This window comes from Xyrauchen texanus, chromosome 37 (genome assembly GCF_025860055.1).
Source record: "Xyrauchen texanus isolate HMW12.3.18 chromosome 37, RBS_HiC_50CHRs, whole genome shotgun sequence".
NCBI lineage: Eukaryota > Metazoa > Chordata > Actinopteri > Cypriniformes > Catostomidae > Xyrauchen > Xyrauchen texanus.
The window spans coordinates 25,442,435-25,467,988 of NC_068312.1; the positions used below are offsets into that span (position 1 = coordinate 25,442,435).

The 25,554-nt window shown below is 39.0% G+C and overlaps 1 protein-coding gene across 1 annotated transcript; it reads right to left on the reverse strand.

The window, feature by feature from the left end:
* Nucleotides 1-811: 811 nt before the first annotated feature.
* On the reverse strand, nt 812-25,554 carry LOC127630812 (PDZ domain-containing protein 4-like). Its single transcript, XM_052108608.1, has 8 exons — nt 25,495-25,554; nt 12,240-12,278; nt 10,892-11,181; nt 10,396-10,486; nt 9,517-9,615; nt 9,349-9,411; nt 7,367-7,468; nt 812-2,920 (listed from the first exon to the last, which is right to left on the reverse strand). The coding sequence occupies exons 1-8, from the start codon at nt 25,552-25,554 to the stop codon at nt 992-994; spliced, it is 2,673 nt and encodes an 890-aa protein (XP_051964568.1). The 3' UTR covers nt 812-991.

Sequence of the window (25,554 nt, forward strand, 5' to 3'; positions counted from 1 at the left end):
TTTCCGAATGACATGCAAAATTTGCTTTCATCCGAAAAAAGTACTTTGGACCACTGAGCAACAGTCCAGTGCTGCGTCTCTGTAGCCACTGGTTCAAAAGTGGCTTGACCTGGTGAATGCGGCACCTGTAGCCCATTTCCTGCACACGCCTGTGCACGGTGGCTCTGGATGTTTCTACTCCAGACTCAGTCCACTGCTTCCGCAGGTCCCCCAAGGTCTGGAATCGGTCCTTCTCCACAATCTTCCTCAGGGTCCGGTCACCTCTTCTCGTTGTGCAGCGTTTTTTGCCACACTTTTTCCTTCCCACAGACTTCCCACTGAGGTGCCTTGATACAGCACTCTGGGAACAGCCTATTTGTTCAGAAATTTCTTTCTGTGTCTTACCCTCTTGCTTGAGGGTGTCAATGATGGCCTTCTGGACAGCAGTCAGGTCGGCAGTCTTAGCCATGATTGCGGTTTTGAGTAATGAAACAGGCTGGGAGTTTTTAAAAGCCTCAGGAATCTTTTGCAGGTGTTTAGAGTTAATTAGTTGATTCAGATGATTAGGTTAATAGCTCGTTTAGAGACCCTTTTCATGATATGCTAATTTTTTGAGATAGGAATTTTGGGTTTTCATGAGCTGTATGCCAAAATCATCAGTATTAAAACAATAAAAGACCTGAAATATTTCAGTTGGTGTGCCATGAATCTAAAATATATGAAAGTTTAATTTTTATCATTACATTATGGAAAATAATGAACTTTATCACAATATGCTAATTTTTTGAGAAGGACCTGTAGTTGCATGATTTTGCTCAGCCATGTTAGAAAGTGTCAAGATGACAAAGTTGTTAACTATTCAAGAAAAATTCACAGGAAAATTCTGCATCTTCTTTGTGTTCCATGAACAATTCATACAGATTTGAAACAACATGAGGTGTGTTACCAAAAACCAAATGTAATTTTGGGGTGATCTATTCCTTTAAGTTGATAATTGATCCATTCTTTCCTCTCAGACTGTGGTAACAGACAATAAAGGATTGTACACCTTCGTCCCATCTGGAGAGCGAGAGCCATGGGATAGTAGCTCTTGGATGGTGATCCAGTTGTCCAGTATGCGTCGGTTGCGTTTCTTTGAGCTTTTTTTATGGCTGATCTCCAGAATGGAGGCTGGTGTCTGGCCTGTCTCCGACTGGCTATCCCTCCCTGCATCCAGCCCCCGATCTCGCAGATACTCTATGCGGCTCTGCATCATAAACTCTCTGCGTCTTCGCTGCTCACGAGCCCTCAGCAGCTGTTGCTTCCGCTCTTCTTTGCTCCAGTAGCGTCCCATCTTCATTTCACTCATGGCATCATCATCGGTAGTCATTCCACTACGTTCTTCTCGGATCTTCATTGCGCGAGCCTTTAAGAGTCGATCTCGGACTGGACGTTTGGCCACGTAGCGGGTCCCATCGCTCCTGATCTTCACTTTCCATTCCATGTGTGGTGAGGCAGGAGGAAGTAGCAGAGGTAAGGCCAGAGAGAACTTCACTGGAATTGGATGAGGCAGGATCATGGGGCCCTCATGATCACTACCACCAATTGGGGCCTCACTTTCTCCCTCCACAGCTCTATCCAGGGGTCCAGAGCTTTCGGAAAGCGAGGATCCCAGATGCATGCAACTCCGGTGCCGTTCTGGAGTGAGGCAATTGGAATTTCTGCGTCGGGTGAAGTAAGGACTGGACTCTGCACTATGACCACCATTTCTGTCATGATTACTTGCCCTTGAATTGCAGACTTGCGTCATGCCCTCTTGTAAGCGTCGGACAGAGCCATCTTTTGAAAGTGAGTGGAAATTCTGGTTTATAGCAGTGTTTGTGTGAAACTTCTTGTAGCTTGTAGGTGAATAAGAATTGTTGAGGCTTGCTCGTCTTCTTTCACTCCAGTTTGGTTGGTCCCTGTGTCTACTAGGTAGAGGGCTTGTTGACTCGTTCATTTGAGAAACAGGAAGTCGATGTTCACTTACCATTGGTGTGCTCTTGCAGCTCTCTCCCCCAGTGTTGTAAGCGCTAGTGCTGTCCTTGTCTGATCGTTCCTTCTCAGGCAGTTCATTGATGTCAGACAACTCATGCTGCGGAGATCCCTGTGGTTCAGCGGATACTCGTCCAGATGTTTCTTCCTCCATTAGCCAGGCTTTCAAACAGCGCTCTCTTAACTGCTGCATCTTCTGTGCCCGCAGAATATTGCGACACTTAAACTCAAGGTGCCTCATTTCCTCTTCCAAAAGCGCCATTTCGTGTGGATTTGGCATCATGAGGTTCTCATTACTGTTTTCATCAAGAGCCTTCTCCTCTACAACCTCATCTTCCTCTTGTGTTCCTCCTTCGTTCTGTTGCACATTCTTCACACTCTTCATCCTCTTCTCGTAGCGAGACTTGATTTCTAGAAGTTGCTTGTACCTCTTGCATTCCTCCTCTGTCAGGCCAGGCATCATCATCCCGCTGACAGGGTCGTGAAGGTAACCTCCAACAACACTTCCACAATCCAGTGAGTCGGTGCTGAGGTACAGCTCTCTGAAAGGAAACAGCGGGGAAGGAGTGTCACTTCCCCCTTTCCGGCCTGGCCTGAACTTGCGCAAGCTGCCGGGCGTGTTGGTGGCGTTTGTGTTGGAGGTGCTGGTCTGCTCTTCACCCAGAAGAATATCATGCTCGGACGACTCTTCGTTCTTTGTGCTCTCGTCAGTGCGGCCCACACCACTGTCAAGCTCCTGACTGTTGCTGAGGGTGGCTAGGCTGAGCATGGGAGTCTCCCGATGTGAGGCTTCCTCAGGAATGCTCGCTTGGGTTCTCTGTTGGCTCAAATGGTAAAGGCCAGACAGGGGGGAGGTATTAAGGCTTTCTGTGCTCATTTCTGCAGGTAATTCACAATCGAGTTCCTCTGGATCCAAATGAGTGTCTGACTATGGGAGAGACAAAGTTAAAGGATAAGTACATCCAAAAACCAATATATTTATCATAATTTACTCTCACTTGTGTCATCCCAAACCTGTATGACTTTTTATTTCATGGAACACAAAAGGAGATGTTAGGCCAAATGTTAGGGACTGAGAGTTTCAGTCACCATTCACTTTCATTGTATTAAAAAAAAGATGCAATGAAGTGAACGGTGACTGAGGCTAACATTCTTCTCTGTTTGTGTTCCACTAAGAAAAGAAAGTCACACAAGTTTTCAGTTCTTCAGAATAAATTATGCATGATGGCATCAGATGAAGACCCCACACTTTGTTAGATTGAGTAGCTGGTCAAGTGGTCAGGATATTATAATTTTAAGAAAGAGGAAAGGGAAAGGGAAGAGAAAAAGAAGCATGAAAGCCTCATCAGTGTATGAGAGAATACATGCAGTAATACATTTTAACACTAGATGGCAATGTAGATATACAATGGAAATGTACGCCTCCAAAAATGAAGATACTTTTTTCAATATGTAAAGCATTATCATACCCCTATATAAAGTATTAACACCACATTTGAATGCTAAAAAAACATATTGTATGGTAGGCCTATGTAACATGAACCCCATAAAGCTATTCGATTAGATTTTACATAAGAGAACTTGCATAATATATTGTTAGTACAATAAAGACATTTTTTGTTTTTTAAAGAAGCCGATGCTTCTGTTCACCGAGGATACATTAAATTGATCTAGAATTAAAATAAATACTTTCTATCTGAATAAATGCTGACTTTCTGTTTATCTAAGAATTCTCTACTTGCATCAGAGCAGGTGTTTGGCATGTACTGTTTATTGAAGATGCTAGTTTAGAATATGTTAGGAGGCTGTTTCTCAAACTAGATTCTTTGATGCTCTTGTAGTTTGTGCATCTGGGATATCCAATTCTCTATCTGTTCTGGTTAAATCCAGTTTGATTTCTTCTTTTAAAATAGTAATGGATGGAAAAGCTGTTTTTACCTTTTAAAAACAATAGACTGATGAATCTCAGGAGAAATGTGTTTCTTTTTGGCCATTTTTAAAAAAGCAAAATTTGACTTGCACATGAGCGGCATGATTTGACCTAAAGGAGGAGCGGGAAGCATCATTGTTTTCTCGTTCCACTAACGCTCCATCACGGGCAAAACACCTGTTAACCACTGCAATGATTCACCAGCAGTGTTAAACACTATCGGCATGAAGGAAAGATGGAATTTTTGATATAACCAGAAAGAATGTGATATAAAAATACTCATTTAAAATCTAGCAGCACTTGGTAAAATTCGACCTCCAGCATGAAGGTTACATTCACTTTCTGTTTTCACGCTATTATTGAGTTAAGCTTGCTGTAAAGCTCGACTTAACTACATGCTTGTGTCTTGTCTCTTTATTCTTGCGTCAACTGGCATATATTGAAAATTAATGATGGGATGGCGAAGGAGAACACGAGTGGGGAGGTGATTGCCACGATCAAAGATTTTTTGTGAAATCCTAAAAGATGTGTCCAAAAAACACGAAGATAATCCGTTCACATGTAGAGAAAATCTAAAGGTCAGTAATACAGATATCCCCTATTAAATATACTGAATAATCATATCATCATTCTAATTCATCTCAATCTTAACTATAGGCTATTATGTCCCGCATTAAATAGAATTGAACTTTTAACGTCGTAAAACACCAACTGATCTAATCAACATGTTAATATTGTGTAGTTTGACTTTAATCGATTGCCATCTTTATTTTAGTGATGAAGTCTAATTTAAGCGTTATACATTTGCAGATGAAGAAGATCAGCAAATGCGAATAGAGGAAATTTTAAAATCTTAAAAAATTCAAACGCTAGTAGGCTAATTATAAAAGTGAACTCTGCATTAGACATATCATTTTGACAGTCTTATCTAATTTTGATTTTTTTTTTTTTTTTTAAGTGTAGCAGTTCCTGAGAACCGTTAATTTTTTTCGTTCACAGAATTATAGGGCTATAGACGGATCGATATAGATAGAAAATAATTATGCAATTATATTTTTTTAAAAAAAATGTATTTGGTAATTTACTAATTTGGTTTAATTTAATGTTTTGTTTTTGTTCTGGTCATTTATAAAAAGAAATCGTTTGGTAATTTATATTTTTTATTTAATGTTTTTTTGTTACGTTTTTTTACATCTAGCAATTTATTTAATTGATCAAACCCAGATAATTCTGCCCATATGTTTCAAAAGTAAACTATAAAATTATTTATTTTAGTCTTGGGCTAATGTTAGTGTCCTAATAAAACAAATTGTTGCTTTTCATCTATGTGTATTTATTTTTCATTTAATACACCTTCTACATGGAATGTTGTGCTATTAAAAAGCATACTGAAATACATTTATTACAGTGGAGAGGTATTTAGGGGCTAATTTTGCCATGGAGCGTACACGGAGCGGGGTTTCTCATCCAGGAGCGCGGAGCGAGCGAGGAGCGGGAAATGGACAACCTGGAGTGGAGCTGGAGCGGAGTGATCAATGAATGAATGTGTGTGTGTGTGTGTATATACACACACACACAATACACACCAGAGTATGTGATTGGATGTGAATGGAAATATATAATTTTTTGCCAAAGCTTTGTTCAGGCATAAGTTTAACAATATATTTATATTCTAGTCAAATACTTTCTAACCAAAGTGCCTTATGCAGCAGTCTATTAATTAACAGTCTATAAACAGTTACTTAATCATGCAGATACAGATTTATTTATTTATTTATCTTTATTTCCTGAGTATCTTTGTCTATGTTTTTGAACCAGGAATCATTTGCAATATCACTTGATTGTATCTCAGATTTTTAGTCAGAATCAGTCTGTGGCATTCCTTAAGCATCTCTCAATCCCTCTCTGTGTGTGTCTTCATCTCCTTCTGATTTAGTAAACCTTTAATCTCTTTCACATACACACACTTTTTCTCTTTCTCAATCTCTCCTTCATTTTCTATCTATTCCTCTCCTGGTTTGGCAGCTCCCCTTGTCTTTAGTCTTCAGTTCTTCATTAATCATTTGATGTTGCTGGTAGGGTGATTTGCTCCCTGTTTTTTTCATTAGCTGACGGCTATGCTCATGATAGATGATATTTGCTGGCTGCATACAATAACCAACAGCCAATTTTTCAATATCTCCATTGATTGCCTAGACTTTGTAGCAAAATTGACACATTACACAGTCATAAATTCAAAACACTCCATCTCACAGCCATAGATACAGCATAAACAGTTTCTAAATGAGCGGTGCAAGAGAAAAATGTCATTGAAATGTTATTAAATATCACATGAAATATTAATTTGCTCCCATAGACATAACTTAGCTACATAACTGAACCCTTTTGGACTTTGTTCAACTGGCTATTTAATGGTGAACTGAATATTTTTTACAATAAAAATACTTTCTCCTATTCCAGTTTATTATGCAGAGACAACTATAAGTATGCCATTTGTCGATTGATTCCCCCAATATGAGCATCCCGACTAGCCCGATACAGCTACATAAGCTCGACCAATGGCAGTGAGTTTGGACAGTCTGTTTGACTTCTCAATGGGATAGTATTCAGGAAACTTGCTTGAAAACAGTCATTATTTTTGCATTTCTGTTTGGTGATGCAATGGTGCAGAAATTACACACTTCACCTTTAAGGTTTTAACAAATTCTGCTGTATACTGTAACTACTGAGGAACTGAACCGAACAGATCATTTTGTGCCTAGAAATAAGCAGATGTGAATTTGCTTTTTCACAACATTCTTATGTATGCACAAACCGTGAATATGCCTGTGCACAACCATATTATTTGTGATGCTATGTATCTAGATGTTTTAGTTTGCCCTTGACACCTCAGAAAGAGCTGAATAAGGAAAAAACCTTTCCCATCCCTATTACGCCCTACCTAATGCACCTTGTTTGTACCTCTTCATTTCCTCTTTCATGTCTTCCATACTTTCTTGGTCTTCTCCCTCACTCTCCTTTCTGTATTTCTTTCTAATGGTGCACTTCTTCTGTTCTGTAAAGCAGCTTTTATCTTATGCTTTCTCTTCATCTCCTTGTGGAATTGTGCTAATGGAACTGCCACAAATCCTTGATGTCCATCACTTAAGAGTGATCACATGATTGATACACTGAGTGATGTGAGAGTTCTGTTTCTCTTCCTTCAGCAAAATAAGCCATTCATTTCAGGATATGCTGTCATTGGGGATGGAGTGGGTCCATTAACTTTGCATGTGCCCTTAAAAAGCTTTTTTGTCTACATGTGTGTGTACATGCTTAATCATGCGTTTGTGCTTTTATGTGTCTACTGTAGAGGACAGTTTGATTGCATGAAGATTGCACTTTCAAAGCTCAGGTGACTTAATTGAGTTCTTAGTTATATTTTGAACTTATCTTGATCTTTACCTCTATCTCTGGTCTGGCCAGCAGTAATGAGAAGTTGGTGCTGTCCTCTTGGGTCAGAATGGCCACGGCTTCCTCTCTGTTCTGAACCTCCATACCATTTATCTAATATTGGACAGACAGAGGCATTATTCTCAGTGTTCTTATTAAACTTATGTTTAAACACATCACAACAGTTCTTTTCCCCAAAATATCATAAAAACTTCTCACTCACAGTCAAATAACCCAATATCATTATCAGGTCATGCTTTGTTTGCTCACCAAATTGAGTTTCTCAGTAAGGGACATGTCAATGTCACATCAGAAACCAGAATAAACTGAGAACTTGTTGAGACAATGGAAACCTGACACTTTGTGTTTGCTTTTCTGTAATTATACTCCAGGGTAATTTTTTGTTCCGTCTTAAAAGTCACATTAATAATCTATTTATAGGCTGTTTGTCACTATGAATCCCTCGGCCTGTATCCCAGATTAACAGAATGACAAAATGATGATGTCACCATACACTTGGCTGCAATAATGCTTGTTTTGATTGCAAGAGAAATGTTGCTTAAAATTGTCAGTTTCTATTTTTAAAAAAGTAGAAAAGGTGTGCTTCTATGAACAAGAAGGTAATATAGAGTGACTGACATAAGAGCCCGATTTTAAGAGCACTACGTCTTAAACACATAACTGTGTGATATGACATTATGTATTTTTATGCAAACATGCACTAAGTCTAGATGCAAGTGGGATGGCGAAATCAATAGGCTGAGTCAAGTGCAGTTTTATTCAGAGGTTCTTCTCCAGTTATTGCACCCACCATCTACATCCTATTATACCGTTCCCTGTCAAGCACTGATAACATTCATAAGAAGTTAGTAGATGGTAAATGCCAATGGGCTGTATGCAATGAATTAGAAGAATAGAAAATATGGACTTAATTTCTTTTGCACATTAAATTTATTCTTGTTGAATGTCGGACATAGTTTTATGACAGTGACATGCTCCTTATTGGACTAATTGGACCAAATATTTATTTATTATTTGGCAGTCTTGCTTCTGATATATTGCTTAATTATTATGATGATTATTATTAATAATAATAATCATCATCATTATTATTATTATTTATTTCTACAGTCACGATTGCATTTTACTCAACTGTTGTAAGATATTTCTGTCACAATTTCTTTAAATTCAGGCGTCTAGCTTTTATTTTAAAAACAGCTTTTATTTTTATATGTGTTTTTGACGGTAGATTCACTTGTCTGGATAAACAGTTCAGTGTGATAATTTAAGTGCAAATGCTGTGATTTAATTATATAAATATATAGTTTGCAAGGGCTGCGTGTTTCACAGTGGATTAGTGCTCTGCTCTGTCATCTCATATAGCACACAGCATGCATGATTATGTGGAGTTTGGAGTTCTTCACACATTCACTTAAAAGCACGCAGCTCATGCAGACTAAGATAGCAGTCTTTCACAGATTAATAATCACAGGAGGAAATATGCTGGTACGAAAATCATGCTAAGAGTTGGCAGTCTCTTAAAAAATTTGGATAAGACATGGTGCATAGTCAATGCGCATAGCACTGCGCCAATCGCTTACGAAAATAAAGCCCCTAATCCATACAGAAGTTTGATGTATGGATATATAGTGTATATAAAACACATACTGACTCTCATTGTTTGCATACTTCCATGTTTTTAAAATTTTATGTTAATATTTGGCCAAATATCATATTTCTGTATGGGACGACACAAAATGCCCAGTTGTATAATTTATTATTTTGCTCTGCCAGCAAAATTTTATTTAAAATTGAAATGATATGTAGAGAACACAGATGTATTCTATGTAGTGATGCAAAATGTTATACAAAATAACAGCACAATTGGAATTAAATTTTTTCGATTAGATAATGGAGCGAAACTAACTGTTGTATGAAGCACTATATAGCACACACACACAAAAACATATACAGTATATATATTTATCACATACCTGCAATATTCTGTCACCCTTTCTGATTCTTCCATCTTTTGCTGCTATACTGTGTGGATTTACCTTAGAACAAAGAATATTACATATTTAATTATATATAACTTATTAACTTGAAGATATGCAGTTGTGTTGAGCACTAAAATAACCAGCCCCCATGAGGTCACTCGCCTCCCCGATGTAGATGCCATGGTCCTCCTCATCGTCCGTGCGGTAACAGACTGTTAGACCCAGTTTAGCCTGCTGACTCGACTTATACAGCTCCACTTCCTGACAGAGACAAAGAGAAAGAGCTGCTTATGGGGCAGAGATTAAACTCTCTGTTTTAAAGAAGCACCAACACAGAAAGCCAGCCAAACAAAATGTTTGAGATGTTGTGGGTTGTGGTTATGTGTCTGTGCTACTGGTTATGTTTTTAAAAAAAATCTCAGCTATGAGAGTGCATGTATTTTACTCCTTGGAAAACTCTTTTATTTTTTTTATTTTTAAAGATGAAAGTGTTTATGCTTTATCTTATTTGTAACCTGTGAGAAATTACTGTTAGAAATTGCTCAGTGGGTTGGCCAAAACAAAACTCAATGTTGAAAATAATAAAGCAACATAATTAAACATTCAAAGTGCTTATACTTCATTTAATGGAACAATACAATTCAAATTCTAAATTTGTTATAATATGAATTAACCTGTTGCTAATTTAAAAAGAGTCTCAGTGTATTCCTCAAAGTCACAATTGTGTCCACTGACATGTTTGTATCTCCTTTGAGCAAGATTTATGTGAACCAGAACAATTGTGTAAATAAATGAATTATTTAACATTATTTATACCAGATATAGTCATTGTATCTGTATTCTGACAGATTTTTACATAATTTTATTAAACAAAAATGGCTCTGGTCATGTGACTTTACATCTTCCTCATAAAAGTTACATGAAATCAGAACAACCTAAGATTTAATTTATAGTTGAATGATCCGTTTAAAATATATCAACAGCTCATTGTTGACACTTGCGGTGGTATATTTGTATATAATGGTTTGTTGTTGTTCCAACCTCATATTCCAACTCTTCTTGTTGATCTACCTCATGGTTAGTGGCACTGAAGTAGTCATTTGGATCTCCATATTCCTGCCCTAGAGAACAACTGCAAAAGACAGATATTTCATCAGCATATTTTCAGTTTATGTTAAATTGGTCCATTCCCAAAGACCTACACATCCTGCTGAAAAGACCAGCAATGCTGGTCACCAGAATATGTTGTGCTTTGGATGCAGGTGTCCCTTGTATGGGGTGGCCCCCACCAGGATTCTTAGCTTAACCAGCAAGACTTCCTTGGTCAACCTGGAAAGACCATTCTGGTCGAATAGCTTCACCGGCACCAAGTTTTGCATGGCTGCGTTGGTTCAACAGATAGATTAGCATCAAACCAGTGTTAACCAGCATGAACCAACACTGAAAAAACATGCTGGTCTTAGCTTGTCCTTTCAGCAGAGTAGAGAGTATTGTAATGGGAATGAGAACCTATTTAGAGGCCAAAGATGAATCTTACAGGTCATTGAGCAGGTATGGCTCCACCAGCTGGGTGAGTGGAGGTGAGGGTGGTGGCATGGGTGATCCACTGTTTGGGTAAGTCCCTATGTCCCCACTCAGAATGTTCTGGAAGCTGATGTCGGTCTGGGATGCACTGTCCATGCAGTCTGTGATAGCCATGAGCCGGGCCGTGCCAGCAACAGCACCCAATCTCCTCCTGTGACCCTTATGTACCACCTGAAGAAGCAAAGGATCACGAGGCTGCCCATCCTTATCCTGGGACAAATGAGATGTTCTTCTGCCTTTCAGCTGCAGATAAGAGAAAATAGGGAAGGTAAAGTTAGCAAATAAGATAAATGTCAATGGACCTTGGTTAATCTGCCGTAATTAAAATAACTCCTCATTTGCTCACCCTCATGCCGTCCCTGATGTGTATGTCTTTCTTTCTCCTGCAGAACACAAATTAATATTTAAAGAAGAATATCTCTGCCCTGTAGTTCCACACAATGAAAGTGAATGGTGGCCAGACATTTTAATCTCCAAAAATCACATAAAGACAGAATTAAATAAATTCATAAGACTCCAGTGTTTAAATCCATATCTTCTGAAGAGATATGATAAGTGTGGGTGAGAGCCAGAAATATTTAAGTCCTTTTTTACTATAAATCTCCACCTTTGACCAGCCTTGACCAGTAGGTGGCGATATGCACAAATAATGTGGATCACCAAAAAATAAAAAAAGAAGACTGTGGGAAATAAAGTGAAAGTAGATATTTATAGTAAAAAATTACATAAATATTAAACTTGAGCCTTATGTTTTACTTTTATACTGACTTTATGTGATTTTTGGAGATTCTGGCCACCATTCACTTGCATTGTGTGGACCTACAGAGCAGTGATGTTCTTCCAAAAATCTCTTTACTGTAAAAATAAAATCAAAGCCATACACATCTGGGATAGCATGAGTGTGAGTAAATGATGAGAGAATTAAAATGTTTGGGTGAACAATCACTTTAAGAGCTGAAGTTGTACTATGAATAGAGAGAATGTGGTAGGGAAAGAGGGAGAAAGATAGGAGAAGAATGAGAGAGGGAGAGTGGAAAGATACATACACCAATAGGCAAAATTCAAGGATGGGTGTACAGTAGTTATGCTTCTCCTTTGTAAGAAGTAATATTGCAACCAAGCAAAAATGGCAAGTGCAAGACAAGCATGAGCTCTTCATCATCACATCCAATCACAGAACTCGTATTTGGAATGAGAAGAAACAGCTTTCAGTTCAACTATTCTCAGTGATAACAATGATTGTTGAATTATACTCCTGTAATAAGTCAGAAACACAAATCAAAGTGTTATAGGCTACTTACCTTTACTTCTGCATGAATTGGACGCATAGTATTTCCCTTCTGGGGAGAAAAACAAAGAGAAGACTGACATTACACATGGCATCATTAACAACTTTGAAAAGAAAAAAAATTGCAGTGTTGTACATATAAGCAAGATATAACTGGTTAATACAGAGTTAGTTTTTTAGCAACCTTGCTTTGATGTATATATAAAGACATTTGTAGCAAAGTACTGTATATGCTTGTTTAATGTGCACCTGGGTAAGTATGTTTATTGTTAATATAAAATGTTGTGGTACTTCAGACTGGTACCTTTGTGAGTCCTTTCCCAAAGTCCCAACTTCCTGTTTTTTAGCACGTACTTCGTCAACACAAGAAAGAAAATGAAACTAAGTTGTGTGTCTTTAGCTATGAGATAAACATACATTGATTTCTACATCTGGGCCATTATGCATATGTTTCACTCACTCAACGAAAACGTCATTCTTGCCCTTTGTCAGACCTTAGGAGCGACAGATGAGAGGTGATTTAGGTGAATAGAACCCACAATCAATACAAGGTTAATACTACTGAAAGGACTTTTAACCCATTCTTCTGTTTTAATGCCCAAAATATAATTTTATTTTTTATTATGTGTGGCTCATTATTGATCTTGTGTGTGGCTTAATACACAATGGCCAGGGGTGTAAAGTAACAAATTACAAATCCTCACTTTACTGTAATTAACTACTTTTCCCCAAGAATTTTACTTTTTTAAGTAGTTTAAAAATGGTATACTTTTACTTAAGTACATTTTAAGTACTGTAACTGTACTTTTACTGCACTATTTTCCCACCATCTGTGTTCGCTACTTCCCTGTCCTGATTTTATTTTTATCCATCAACATGATTGACTAGGGAGAGTCTTGTGACTCCTGTCAAATCACACGTAAAAAAAAACTTGATCGACAGATGCAGATCTGGCGCCAACTGTGGAGAATGCCTCAAGCACAGTTTACAGCTGAATATTACCGGCCGCACCTGAAAGGGCTCTTTGCAGTGAAAAAGGACAACGGCTTGACTGTGTCATGTGAGTTTAACTTGCTCAAGCCATATGTCATCATTAATCCTGCCGCTAATTTGAAGAAACATATTGAGTTAAATTTTATATTTCTGCTTACTAGATTCTGTGTGTCTATAACGTAGCCTGTAATTTAACTATCTATCTCTAAGATTATTGGGTGAATGTGAGATTAATGCAATGTTATTAATAGGGCTGGGCAATAAAATTATCTAGATGTTTATAAAGAGAGATGTCATTGATCAGTGCTTTGAGTAGTTTTCTATATTTAGCCTATATTCTACATCTAGAACAGGGGTGTTCATTACATCAATCACGATTGCAATTGCACCACTGGTTGGTAGATCTGGATAAAATATAAAAGATTTACTTTTTATTTCCTATGTCTGGAGCTGCATGCTGTTTGATTGACAGGTGGCTAATGTTTGCATCCTAAATGATCAAATACACTTTATAATTCCACCAATACCCATCTTGGTGAGGATTTAATGTAAACGCAGTCAGTTATGTCTAAAGTGAATTTAAATAGTTAGACAAAAAGCGTATTTGCATCAAAATGTCATACTTGAAGTGTACATGTAACCGAATTGAGCACGTGTAGTAGGCTATGTCGTATAAAGGCCTTTAATCAAACAACATTAACAAGGAAACGAGAAAACCACTCTCTGCTTTTGGCCGAATAACTTGTGTAACTTTGAAAGTATTAATGTAATAGAATAAAACAGTGACATTTTTAATAATAATATATATATATTGTTCCTTTTTTTTTTTATACTGACCCCTGATGTAGAGAGAGTGTTAATTTGTATAATAAATTACCAGGAAAGTAGAGATGCTAAAATCATTTATAATTGTGCTTAGCCTTCATAAAGATGAAAAAGTAGAAAATGATCAACCTTTGTAGAGCAATACTTCAGCAGAACATTCCACCTGTCACAAACTTCAGAAAATTGTGCATCAGGCATTAGCATGAGAAAACAAATATTTCTGGCTTAAAAGATACAAGAACTAAATCAATGTAAAACATTGTATCTGAAAAGGAGGACAATGTGGCCCCCCCATATGCTATTTAAAGAAATAATTCACACAAAAATGAAAATTCTCTCGTTGTTTACTCACCCTCATGCCATCTTTCTTTCTTCAGAACACAAATTAAGATTTTTAGAAGAATATTTCAGCTCTGTAGGTCCATTCAATGTAAGTGAAGGGGTGCCAAAATGTTGATGCTCAAAAAAGCACATAAAAGCAGCATAAAAGTAATACATACAACTCCAGTGGTTTAATCCATTACTTTAGAATTGATATGACAGGTGTGGGTGAGAAACAGATCAATATTTAAGTCAATTTTTGCTAAAAATGATTCTCTCTGCCCAGTAGGTGGTGATATGCATGAAGAATGTGAATCACCAAAAACACATGAAGAAAATGAAAGATAAAGTGGAGATTGACTGAGCAGGGAGGAGAATTAATTGTAAAAAAATGGATTTAAATATTGATCTGTTTCTCACCACATCTATCATATTGCTTCTGAAGACATGGATTAAATCACTGGAGGCACATGGATTAGACTACTTTTATGCTGATTTATGTGATTTGTGGAGCTTCAATATTTTAGCACTGATTCACTTTAATTGTATGGACCAAAGGAGCTGAGATATTTTTCTAAAAATCTTAATTTGTATTCTGCAGAAGAAATACAGTCATACACATCCAGGATGGCACGAGGGTGAGTAAATGATGAGAGAATTTTCATTTGTGGGTGAATTATTCATTTTTAAGCATGATCCAGCCCCTGCACCAAACAACATTTCCCATGCCTGCTCTACCTCCTTTATTGTGCAGGACATGACGTGCCAAGTGATCCTGCTTAGTAGCATTTTTTTGCATTCCTTGCATTGTTTGAAGATGTTTTATACACAACAATAATGCTCTGTCGGCATTAAGGGAAATTTAGACCCTACACGTAAACTAATTTTAATGTAATTGTTTCATACATTATGATTTAAAATGGTGATCAGTGTATTGAGAATAACTTTTTCATCTTTTCATTTCTGTTATCGTGTCTCCCTTTTATTTTTTGGAATCAGATTCATGTAGTGTTTATTATAGATAAGTGATGTATTTTAAAAGTTGGTATACAGTGTTCGTTATAATGGGGCATAGGTTTTGCAACTCGGTACTCAATACTCACTACTCATGAGTACTTTTAAATGAGCTACTCTTTTACTCTTACTTGAGTAGTTTTTAGGACAGCTACTTTTACTCTACTAACACAATTTTTTGGGGAAGTAACAGTACTTCTACTTGAGTATGATTTTTCAGTACTATTTCCACCCCTGACAATGGCTTTCTGAGTGTTGATGTAGCAAAAGCAATATTGGTAAACACGTTCACAAGTAGAAAATATTTTGTATACTTTCACACATCACATGTATGCCTCATATGGAAAGAGTTTAGTGCCACTAGCTTGATACATTTGAAATTATTATTACTGGAAAATATACACAATATCATGTGGGAAATTACAAGCAATTTTATATTAATAAGCAGTCTGTACACAGTACATACTGTACTTTACAAGTAATACACATTCCCTTTTTAACTTCTAAACCTTTGTTTTAGTGGTTTCTGAAACACAGAGGAACAAGTGTGGAATGTCTGTTATATCTTCTACATGATTAAGCGGGCCACAGAACCCAGTGGGTGTTGCTGATTATCAGTTCAGTGGCAGTAGACAGCAGTTGTGCCTCTTTACCTTGTAATACACCTCTATTGACCTTCTCCCCTGTACTCTGCCCCTGAGGAATAATTGCATTTTTAATGAAGGAGCTTGAGTAAGCAGTCAACTACAAATAATGCTGTGCACATCTGCACCCCAAGGATCCCCATCATCTCACTGTGAGACACCTCATTAACAAGAGTCTGTGATCTATCAAACACTGCATTAATTATAGCACTTTCCACGAAAAGGGTATAAAACAAGAAGTAAAAAAAATATATATATTATTAGACAGACAGACAGACAGACAGACAGAATGATAGATAGATAGATAGATAGATAGATAGATAGATAGATAGATAGATAGATAGATAGATAGATAGATAGATAGATAGATAGATAGATAGATAGATTGATTGATTGATTGATTGATTGATTGATGGGGCTGGGGGGATATGGGTATTACTGTAATTAATTTAAATGTATATGAGCTTCAAATTGTGGTTGCTGGCTGTTTATCACATCTCTACTGGCTGTCTGCGATGACTACTAATTATTATGTAGAAATAAAGGACTGTTTCCCATTAGAATCTACCCTAATAATTATGACTGATTATGGCCTTTTTGGTGTTTTTAATTTCAGAATCTGCTGCTCTCAAATCAGTTTGACCCAGTTATACAAAGTATTAGAAATGCTAAACGTCCTCACAAAGGTTCAGTGCGCTGCAGTAAACTAGGTCAGCTCAATTTGTGCTTCTAAATTGTGCTTTTTAAATTGTTCCCAAACAGCTCCAAACTCTCTACTAGTCCTCTGTGGAGCGGGACGTGGTTGTGTCTGTCAAGGGCCATCACCTGGTAATTGTTGATATTAAACACCTGTGTCATTTCAGTGATGGCTTTAAAAGGCCGGCAGAATGACAGACTGGGTGAGAGAGTCCCGGTCACGCAGACCTAATATTGCAAGGAGCTGAATGATGAATGCATCCACATCGGTGGATGATGCCGTCCAGCTGGCCGAAGCCCACAATGGTGGCCTACCCGGAAGCCGGTGAGCAGTCCAGATCTCTCGCTCTCTCCAGTGTAACGCGATGGCTGAGGAGGCGGAGCCGGGGCCGAGCTTCAGGATGACGCAGGAGGGGAATCCTCCGGCACTCCCACCTCTAAAGCAGTCAGGTGATGAAACCCTTAGGCAAGCATTTGACCAAGTGAGAGTAATCGAGAGTAATCAGCCTGATGTCACCCTCACATATCAGTATTTTTCGATTATTAGGGATCGGTTGTATCGAGTGATGTAGGACACAAACACATTTTTCCAGGCGGCTCAACATAATCCTATGGTGGGTCACTCCAGTTAATTACCCATTTTTATTGGCCGGGCATTTGCGGGGATGTGTGCAGATGGTGTGCGGCATGCAGCGAATGTCAGTTGGTGAATCCAACGGCCACTCCAAGAGCACCATTGTGCCTCTTACCATTAATCAAGGCCCCCTTCGAAAGAATTGGTATGGACCTCGTCAGGCCATTAGAGAGGTCAGCATGCAAATATCAGTGGATTATGCAATGCGATATCCGGAAGCAGTGCCTTTACGCAACATCTCAGCACACAGTGTCGCGGAAATACTCTTCAAAATTATCTCCCGTGTGGGATTTCTGAAGGAAATCCTCACAGATCAAGGCACAACATTTATGTGGGAACTAAAATGCTGGGGATTAAATTAATTTGCACAAGCATTTATCACCCGCAAACTGACGGGCTGGTTGAACGATTTAATTGAACCCTGAAATATATGATTCTTAAGTTCATACACAAAGATGCTAGGAACTGGGACAAATGGCTGGAACCCCTATTATTTGCAGTCAGAGAGATGCCGCAAGCCTCCACGGGGTTTTCCCCCTTCGAGCTCCTGTATGTATGTCAGCCTCGCGGGGTGCTTGACATCATACAGGAGGTGTGGGAAGAAGCACAAATGTAATTCAGTATGTCCTTGACCTTCGAGCAAAGCTACACACACTGGTTGGGTTGTCACACGAAAATTTTCTCCAAGCTCAAGAGAGACAAAGCCGGCTCTATAATAGGGGTGCCCGGCTATGGAAATGTGCACTGGGAGACAAAGTACTTGTATTACTACCCACATCGAGCTCGAAATTACTCGCCAAGTGGTAAGGGCCTTTTGAGGTTATACGGTGAGTCGGGATCTTGATTATGAGGTTCTTATGAATGGATAGAGGTGGAGCACGTGGAGCGTGCTCTGTTTTGACGACATTATTATATACAGTAACGACTGGCAGAGACATCTGCAACATCTAAGAGCCTTCCTGAGGTAACTGTGGTTGGCGGGGCTCATGGCAAACCCACAAAAGTGTGCAATTGGATGGGTGGAGATATGGTATCTGGGCTTTCACTCGCTGTCATGGGCAGGTACAGCCTCAAATTGATAAGACCGCAGTGATAGCGGCCTGCCCACGTCCCAAGACCAAAAAGAAGGTGAGACAATTTATTGAGCTGGCTGGCTACTACCGAAGGTTTGTTTCTCTCATGTCACCAGCCCTTTGACCGATCTCACAAAAAAGGGGGCGCCAGTGGACGGAGGCGTGCCAACAGGCTTTTACGAGAGTGAAATCTGCACTCTGTGGTGAGCCGCTTTTACATGCTCCTAATTTCTCTCTCCCCTTAATTTTGCAGATGGATGCATCAGTGAAGGGGTTGGGGGCCATGCTCTCGCAGGAGGTGGAGGGGGTGGAGTGGCCTGTGATGTACATTATTTGTAAGCCCTCTTTGAGGGAGACAAAGTACAACACAATTGAGAAGGAGTGCCTGGCAATCAAATGGGCTATCCTAACCCACCACTATTACCTGCTGGGGTGGGTCTTCATCCTCTGTTTGGATCACGCCCTGCTTCAGTGACTCCACCTCATGAAAGATACCAACCCATGGATCACTCGTTGGCACCTGGCACTTCAGCCCTTCAAATTTAAGGTGGTCCACAGGCCGGGGCCGCAGATGGTTGCGGCTGATTTCCTCTCTAGGATGGCGGAGAAAGCTTTAAAAGGACGGGGGAACGACAGACTGGGGGAAAGAGTTGCAAGGAGCTGATCACTACAAAGACCGTTAATTGAGTACTTGTACAAACTTACGTGGACTGCAACCTTGCTCCCGCCTCCTTTTTGCTAGAACTTCTACATTCCACCTCTACATCTAGCCTGTATATTGAACTCGAATGACCTACTTACATTATTGTTGAGAACATCAGTTCATTAAAAGGTCATTAATAAAGATCTATATACATAAATATATTCTACTGAAATGCTGCTGGCCAGGGCAGGGCAGAGGTTGCACTTGAAACCAGAGGAGATTTTAACTAAAGGTTATCTGTGCCTGAAATGTCAGTGTGGATTAGATTTTCTTTCTTTTCTTTTATCCATATTTCAAGCAAGTGAAGGGTAGATTGTTTTATCTCTCTTCCTTTCATGTTGCTACATGTTTGGAGAGACCTCCTGCAGCATCGAGGGTAAACATCTCCCCACACGGTTGGATTATGTTTATTTACATCAATGTTTTCTCCAATCGCCTGATTTAGATTATGTATATTCGAGTATGTGTGTGCGTATGAGTCTACATGATCATTATTGCATCCCTGTGCGTTGCAGTGGGAAAGCATATAAGTCTTGCTTAATGACCTCAGTTGCCTTGGCAACAGCATCCCATAGAGACAAATTTGATGGTGTTTGTTAGGTAGAGGCAGAAAGACTGAGAGAGGGAGAGAGAGAGACTCATCAGATGTGTAGTGGGGGGGTTTAAGCGGGATTAGAAAAGGCAAAGCATTTACTTAAAGGTTTTGTTTGGAATGGCTCAACATACAGCATTTATTCACAGGATTTCTGCAAATCAGGCTCATTTAAAACTCATCATGAGGCTAAAGCTTAACAGAAATTAGCACAGCTAAGCATCTCGTGAAGATGGCCCAGCCAAATGTGATAGTGTTCTTGGAAAGCAATTCTATGCTGTTGATTTTCCCAGCAGAGCCAGCTAATATGATCCAGCATGAATGGTATTATTCATGCCTGCAGCGGCTTGTCCTGAGTCTAACAAAGCCTGTCAGAATCTGTCGGTTCTTCATTACTGTGTGCACAGCCAGAGAGTAGAAACAAGTGCAAATGCCACTCACACAGATATAGTACACAGAGCGTGACACTGATAAAAGACTGGCTGAGAAAGTGTGTATGTAGGTGTTTGTGTGTATGTGAGTGTTTGAGAGAGTCTGTATGATATGGACTGTGTGTTTCAACAGAAAGAACTGATGGAAACAAAAAGCTATATGAGACTGTGCATGTTTTTGTTTTACCATGTTTTGTTAGAACATCCATTCATCTTGAATAGCCTATTGTTTTTATAAAACAGTGGCAACAGCATTATTACATTTACATAATTACAAAACAAGAAATAACATTTATTGAAAAATAATAATCACAACTAGATTTAGATATTTTCTGAGGAAAATATGAGTGGTGATTGCATGTGCAAAACGTGCTGCCCCAAAGCAAGGGTGTTGTGGGAGGTTGCCAGGGCTATGTTGTGAAGTTGTTCTGACTGGCTGAGTTCTGAGTTAGCATGTTTCAATATGGTTGCCCTGTGTTTTGGGTGGTTGCTTGACGGTTACACATCTAAGTGTCTCTGATATTCTGTTCCCTATATAAGCCCTTCACAAACAGAGGAATTAATTAGGGGCATTTTTTGGCCCCACATTTATGGTAATTTTTATCACCTTCAGTGGCATCATTTGCCCTGAACCCTTGTTCATTTCTGATCGTGGTGTGAGCAATATAGTGATGCTTGCCTAACGAGCCCCACTAAAAGGTATAATTAGTATTGTAGTTCATTACCCTAAATGTAGGTGATACTATAAATGAGTTGATGGTGCATTAATAAAGAATCTAATTGATGTGCAATTACAGGTGTGGATTTATTAGCTATGTTATAAATGCTGCAATGTTGCTTATCCAATCAGATTTTAGAGCCGAAATGATTTGGGGAGACAGAGATTGGGAACCGGTTTCCATAGTTCACGTGAGTCTGTTTTATTCACAAATAACAAGCAATCGCTGTACAGCTTCACTCAAAACATAAGATGGCTTTTCAGCATCACTCAAATAAACAGTCCATTTTTCAGCTTCACATAACACACGTCTCTCTCTCTCAGGGGTCAGACACGAAGACTATGGTCTGTCTGGCTCTCTCCTCTCTCTGTGAACCGTCTTTTTATCTCCCCAGACTCTCACTGCTTTACAAACAGCCCAGTGTCACTATGAAACGTAGCCTAATATTGCTCATCTTGGTAAAATAACTCATCATGATCACTTGAGAAACTTGTTGCTTCCAAAGTTCAATCAAATTCCCTCTAGCCCTATAGACAAGGGTTCTGGTCCCATAGGAACCAGGAAGTGATCGTGTTCACACAAACTACTGTATAGTGAGCATGATTCGGAGGTTGAATTTTCAATCTAAAATGATATATTTACTCCACTGAGGATTAAGTTTAGGGTTGGGGTTTCAGTTAGGGACTATTGTTAATCAAATATGCATTCCCGTTGACTGTATTACATTATTTAAAACTAAAAGTGCAACTCGCTTTTGGCGCCACCTTGTGGATATTTTACATTCAGAAACTGAAGCTTTCACATGCTCTTACAGTCAACAAAACTTTCACCTTTGGCAATTGGGGGGCAGTGATTAAAATTTTGGTAAGAGCAGACCGATTTCAGTAACAAAACTTTTGACCAGTTGTTGTCGAATCCACAGGTTGATCAGTCTGAATAACTAACTGTGTACATAATAGCTTTGTCTGCTATAAGCATTTAGCCCAGTTTGAACAATATCATCTTGGGTTTGGAACCTGGGAAGGGAAAACTATTTAAAGATAAAACACCTCTAGTGATGTCACCCTTTAAGAGCTTGTACATCCTTCTCAAGCTTATAGATTTAAGAATACATTTCATTATAAATGCTTCACTATTCCTTGTAATATATCTGGGGGCTTCTAGTGTTGGTGCAGTTGACTTGGCAGGAGTTATGGGGTCTTTCGGCTTCCCTTTAATTAGCGTGCAGCATTTTAAAAAAGGCTCACACAGAAAGGACTCTGACTGAAACTGGATAAGGAGTAAAACTATCTGAAGAGCCTCAGGCAGTGAAGGATAAGGCAGAGAGAAGCACTGGAAATGGAAGTGAGATTGAAGAGATCAAGTGGGAGATCCGCCTTGTATTAGAAAAAGCTCGACCTATCCTTCCGTGACATCGCGGTCTATGGAGAAAGCAAATTACTCTCTGAACAAAACTTCAAAGCTGTAAACTCAAGCTGTGTACAGGACTTTGGTCAAGTACAGTTTAAATGTTAGTGTGAAGGAACCGAGAGGCATCAATGCATTTGAAATGGGTGGTATTTTTGTCCTATAGTTTAATAGTTTAGAAAAAAGTAGACCCTAAACTGTTTAATCGTAAAAACACAGCATGATTTTTTTTCATCCATGGGATCTGCAGTGCATAAGGTCAAAATTGTTCTATAGTTGTCAAACAAATATCTGAAACAAGCTTTTATATTGTGGCAGGGCGGAGGGCGAGGCCGGGTCGTGATCCTATGCACCCCGTCCCGTATTAGGCTAATCAAGCCTCTGAGGTTTAAAGGCCGACTGCAGAGTATCGTGTGGGAGAGAGAGATCGTTAGCCTAATACGGGACCGGGTGCGTAGGATCACGACCCGGCCCCGCCCTCCGCCCTGCCACATATTACATAACACTATTGCTCATATTTAGGGTTGATTTTTTTTTCCAGACTTATCTCATGAAAATTACGTGACATCTTTTTAAAAATTATCTTGCGTGGTTCCTTACACGTATTACGGCATTTCCAAGGTGAAATTTCGACTGTGTGGTGCTGAAAACGAGATACATTTTCTCTCAAATAGTTAAGGATTTTAAGGTTAATGCTCTATCAAGTTATAAATCAACTAAACATACCTCCCAACCCTAAACCTTAAAACTTAGCCTAACTGATCATGTCATAAAAGTAAATGTGAGAAGAAAATGCAATTGCTGAAGCAACTACATCATTTTGTGGTGCTTCTGACACTTCTGTCTCACTTGTCGACTTGCATGCTTAGTTGAGCTACCATGCAAATTATATTGGAAGAATCCAAGCCATATCTCAGAGACATGGAGATAGACTCTTTTGACTTGGGCCAGCAAGTATCCACCTAGCAACCACCCAAAACAACAAGCTAATAACCATTAAGAACACCTTAGCAACAGCATAGCAAAATATAATCTGGAAAATATAATGCAAACAATTTGTTAATATTAGTGCACTGATGAGCATGACCTTGCAATAGGAACAGTTTGTTTGCGCAGGTGTCATAAATACAGATTTTCACCTCTAGATTAATTTATTCAAGGTGACATTACACTATAGCCATGTCTTCATTGTTAGGCTGAAACCATGCATTCAGGGGCATGCTGTTTTTATTTGGCCTAGTCAAAGGATCCGTTTTGCTTTGTAAACGTGTACTTTTCTTCTGAATACAATAAACCTTGCTTTTCGCATTTTTCTCCGTCTTACCCACATATATTTTATATACCCGATAGGTTTTATTATTAGCAGATCTGCCCTTCTCTCATCCTGCTCCACTTTCCAGCAGTATAAATATACCCTAGCTTTTAATCGTGGCCACATGACCTGTTATGGATTTCAAGAAATGACAGAATGGAATCCACACTAAACAGGGAACACGACCGTCAGAGACCTAACAAGGGGACATAAACACAAGCAACATCCCACAACAAACTGACACAAGACAAGGATGGGGTTAAATAGGGAAGAAACCAAGGAGATACAAGGAGGGTAAGTGAAAACAAACAACTAATAATCAGACAGATAATAAGGCAAACTAGAGGGTGGGGTTACCACTGAAGACAGACACGAATGCACAAGGGAATGAGAAAACACAAACCCAAGTGCATTCACACAAACAAAACACAAGTGCCTGGATTCAGCCACAGAGTTATCAATCAAGCCAACCGAAGTGGCTGAATCCAGACACAACAGACATAGAACACGTACATGTCAGGACTCTGACAAACTAAGGGCAGAACCCTGACAGAGGATGCTAAGCAGAAAGACTTTGTGCTGTTCGGGGGGTTGTGGTTTCAACACAATTCATTTGACTGTTTGCTGAAAGAACCCAAGTCAACTTAATTCAAAAGCTTTTTGAAACATCTTAAAGCTGTCCTATTAAGCTAGCATGCAGTTTACTGGCAGATCTGCAATCACCAAAAGGTTGACATGGCAAAGTTGGCATGTTGTTTCTGAGAGTTCTGGTTCCCTAGGATTGGCTACATTATGCTCAGTCACTGACAAGCATGATCTCTATCATTTTTACCTGCCCCTGTGATGTGACCGGAAGCAATTTGCATCAACAGCGTGGGAGACATGTATTTGGATTCCGAGTTGAAGCCAGTAAGTAATCGCGTTTGCATAATCAGTAAGGAGTGCGATTCGGAGGTTGCATTTTTCCTTCTAACAACATTTTTACTCCACTCATGGTTAGGTTTTGGTTAGGGAGTTGGGTTGTGGGGGTTCAGTTTATAAATTATGCATTCCTTAACGCTGTATTAAAGCAGTACAACTGGAAAACAACTCACTTCACAACTTAAGTGCCCCACCTTGGATATTTCACCCGGTAAATTGAGCAGACACATTCCTATATGACCAACAAAACTTACTGCTTTGGCCACTGGAGGCAGTGTTTTGAATTTCTCTAAGCACTGATTTTATTAGTCAACCTACTATTTCAGATTTAACTGTGAGATCAGTCTGGCCTTGGCGCAGTAAGAGACAGAGTAGAATGTTCTTCAGAGGCCAGACAAATGATGTAGTGCAATAGATGATGTCTAAAGTGATCTTGAGAGGACGTGTTTGCCAAAAAAAATCTAAATAGCACCAGATCAGGGTCCTTTGGCTTTTAGCAATATTTAATTGGTCAGCCAGCATCACCAAAAATACCTTTCAATATAATCAATGCATGAACTTTTATTAGAGGGTTAGTTATATAAAAACAAATCTGCATTCATCTACTCATACTCATGTCCTGTCAAACTTTGTTGTCCTCTATGAAACACAAAAGATGTCAAAATAATTTTAGGGTCTGACAGGCTCAGTCACTGTTCACTTACATAGTATGGAAAAAAAGATGCAAAGAAAATGAATGGTGACTGAGGTTAACATTCTGCCTAACATCTTCTTTGTGTTCCACGTAAGAAAGTCACATGGGTTTGGAAAAAACATGAGAATGAGTAAATAATAACAACATTTTCCCTTTAAGGTAAACTATCTAATTTTCGGCGAAAGCTCAGATGACCTCAACTATTTGTGAATAAAATGCAATGAATACAGACACAGCCCAGGAAAAATACAAATTCATATCTACTTCATGTGTGGATGTATGTGCGCACCTGAAACATAATCCTATACTGTTCCTCCGGCCTGTTCACCACACACATGTTGCAGCCCAT

What these genes read in the sequence shown, in the direction of transcription:
- LOC127630812 (XM_052108608.1), bottom strand. Translation starts at nt 25,554, where the DNA reads ATGGGCTGCAACATGTGTGTGGTGAACAGGCCGGAGGAACAGTATAGG. An exon ending in CAATTCATGCAGAAGTAAAG is followed by an intron (nt 11,182 to 12,239) that starts GTAAGTAGCCTA and finishes TCTTATCTGCAG; the next exon opens with CTGAAAGGCAGAAGAACATC. An exon ending in CCATACCTGCTCAATGACCT is followed by an intron (nt 10,487 to 10,891) that starts GTAAGATTCATC and finishes TGTCTTTTGCAG; the next exon opens with TTGTTCTCTAGGGCAGGAAT.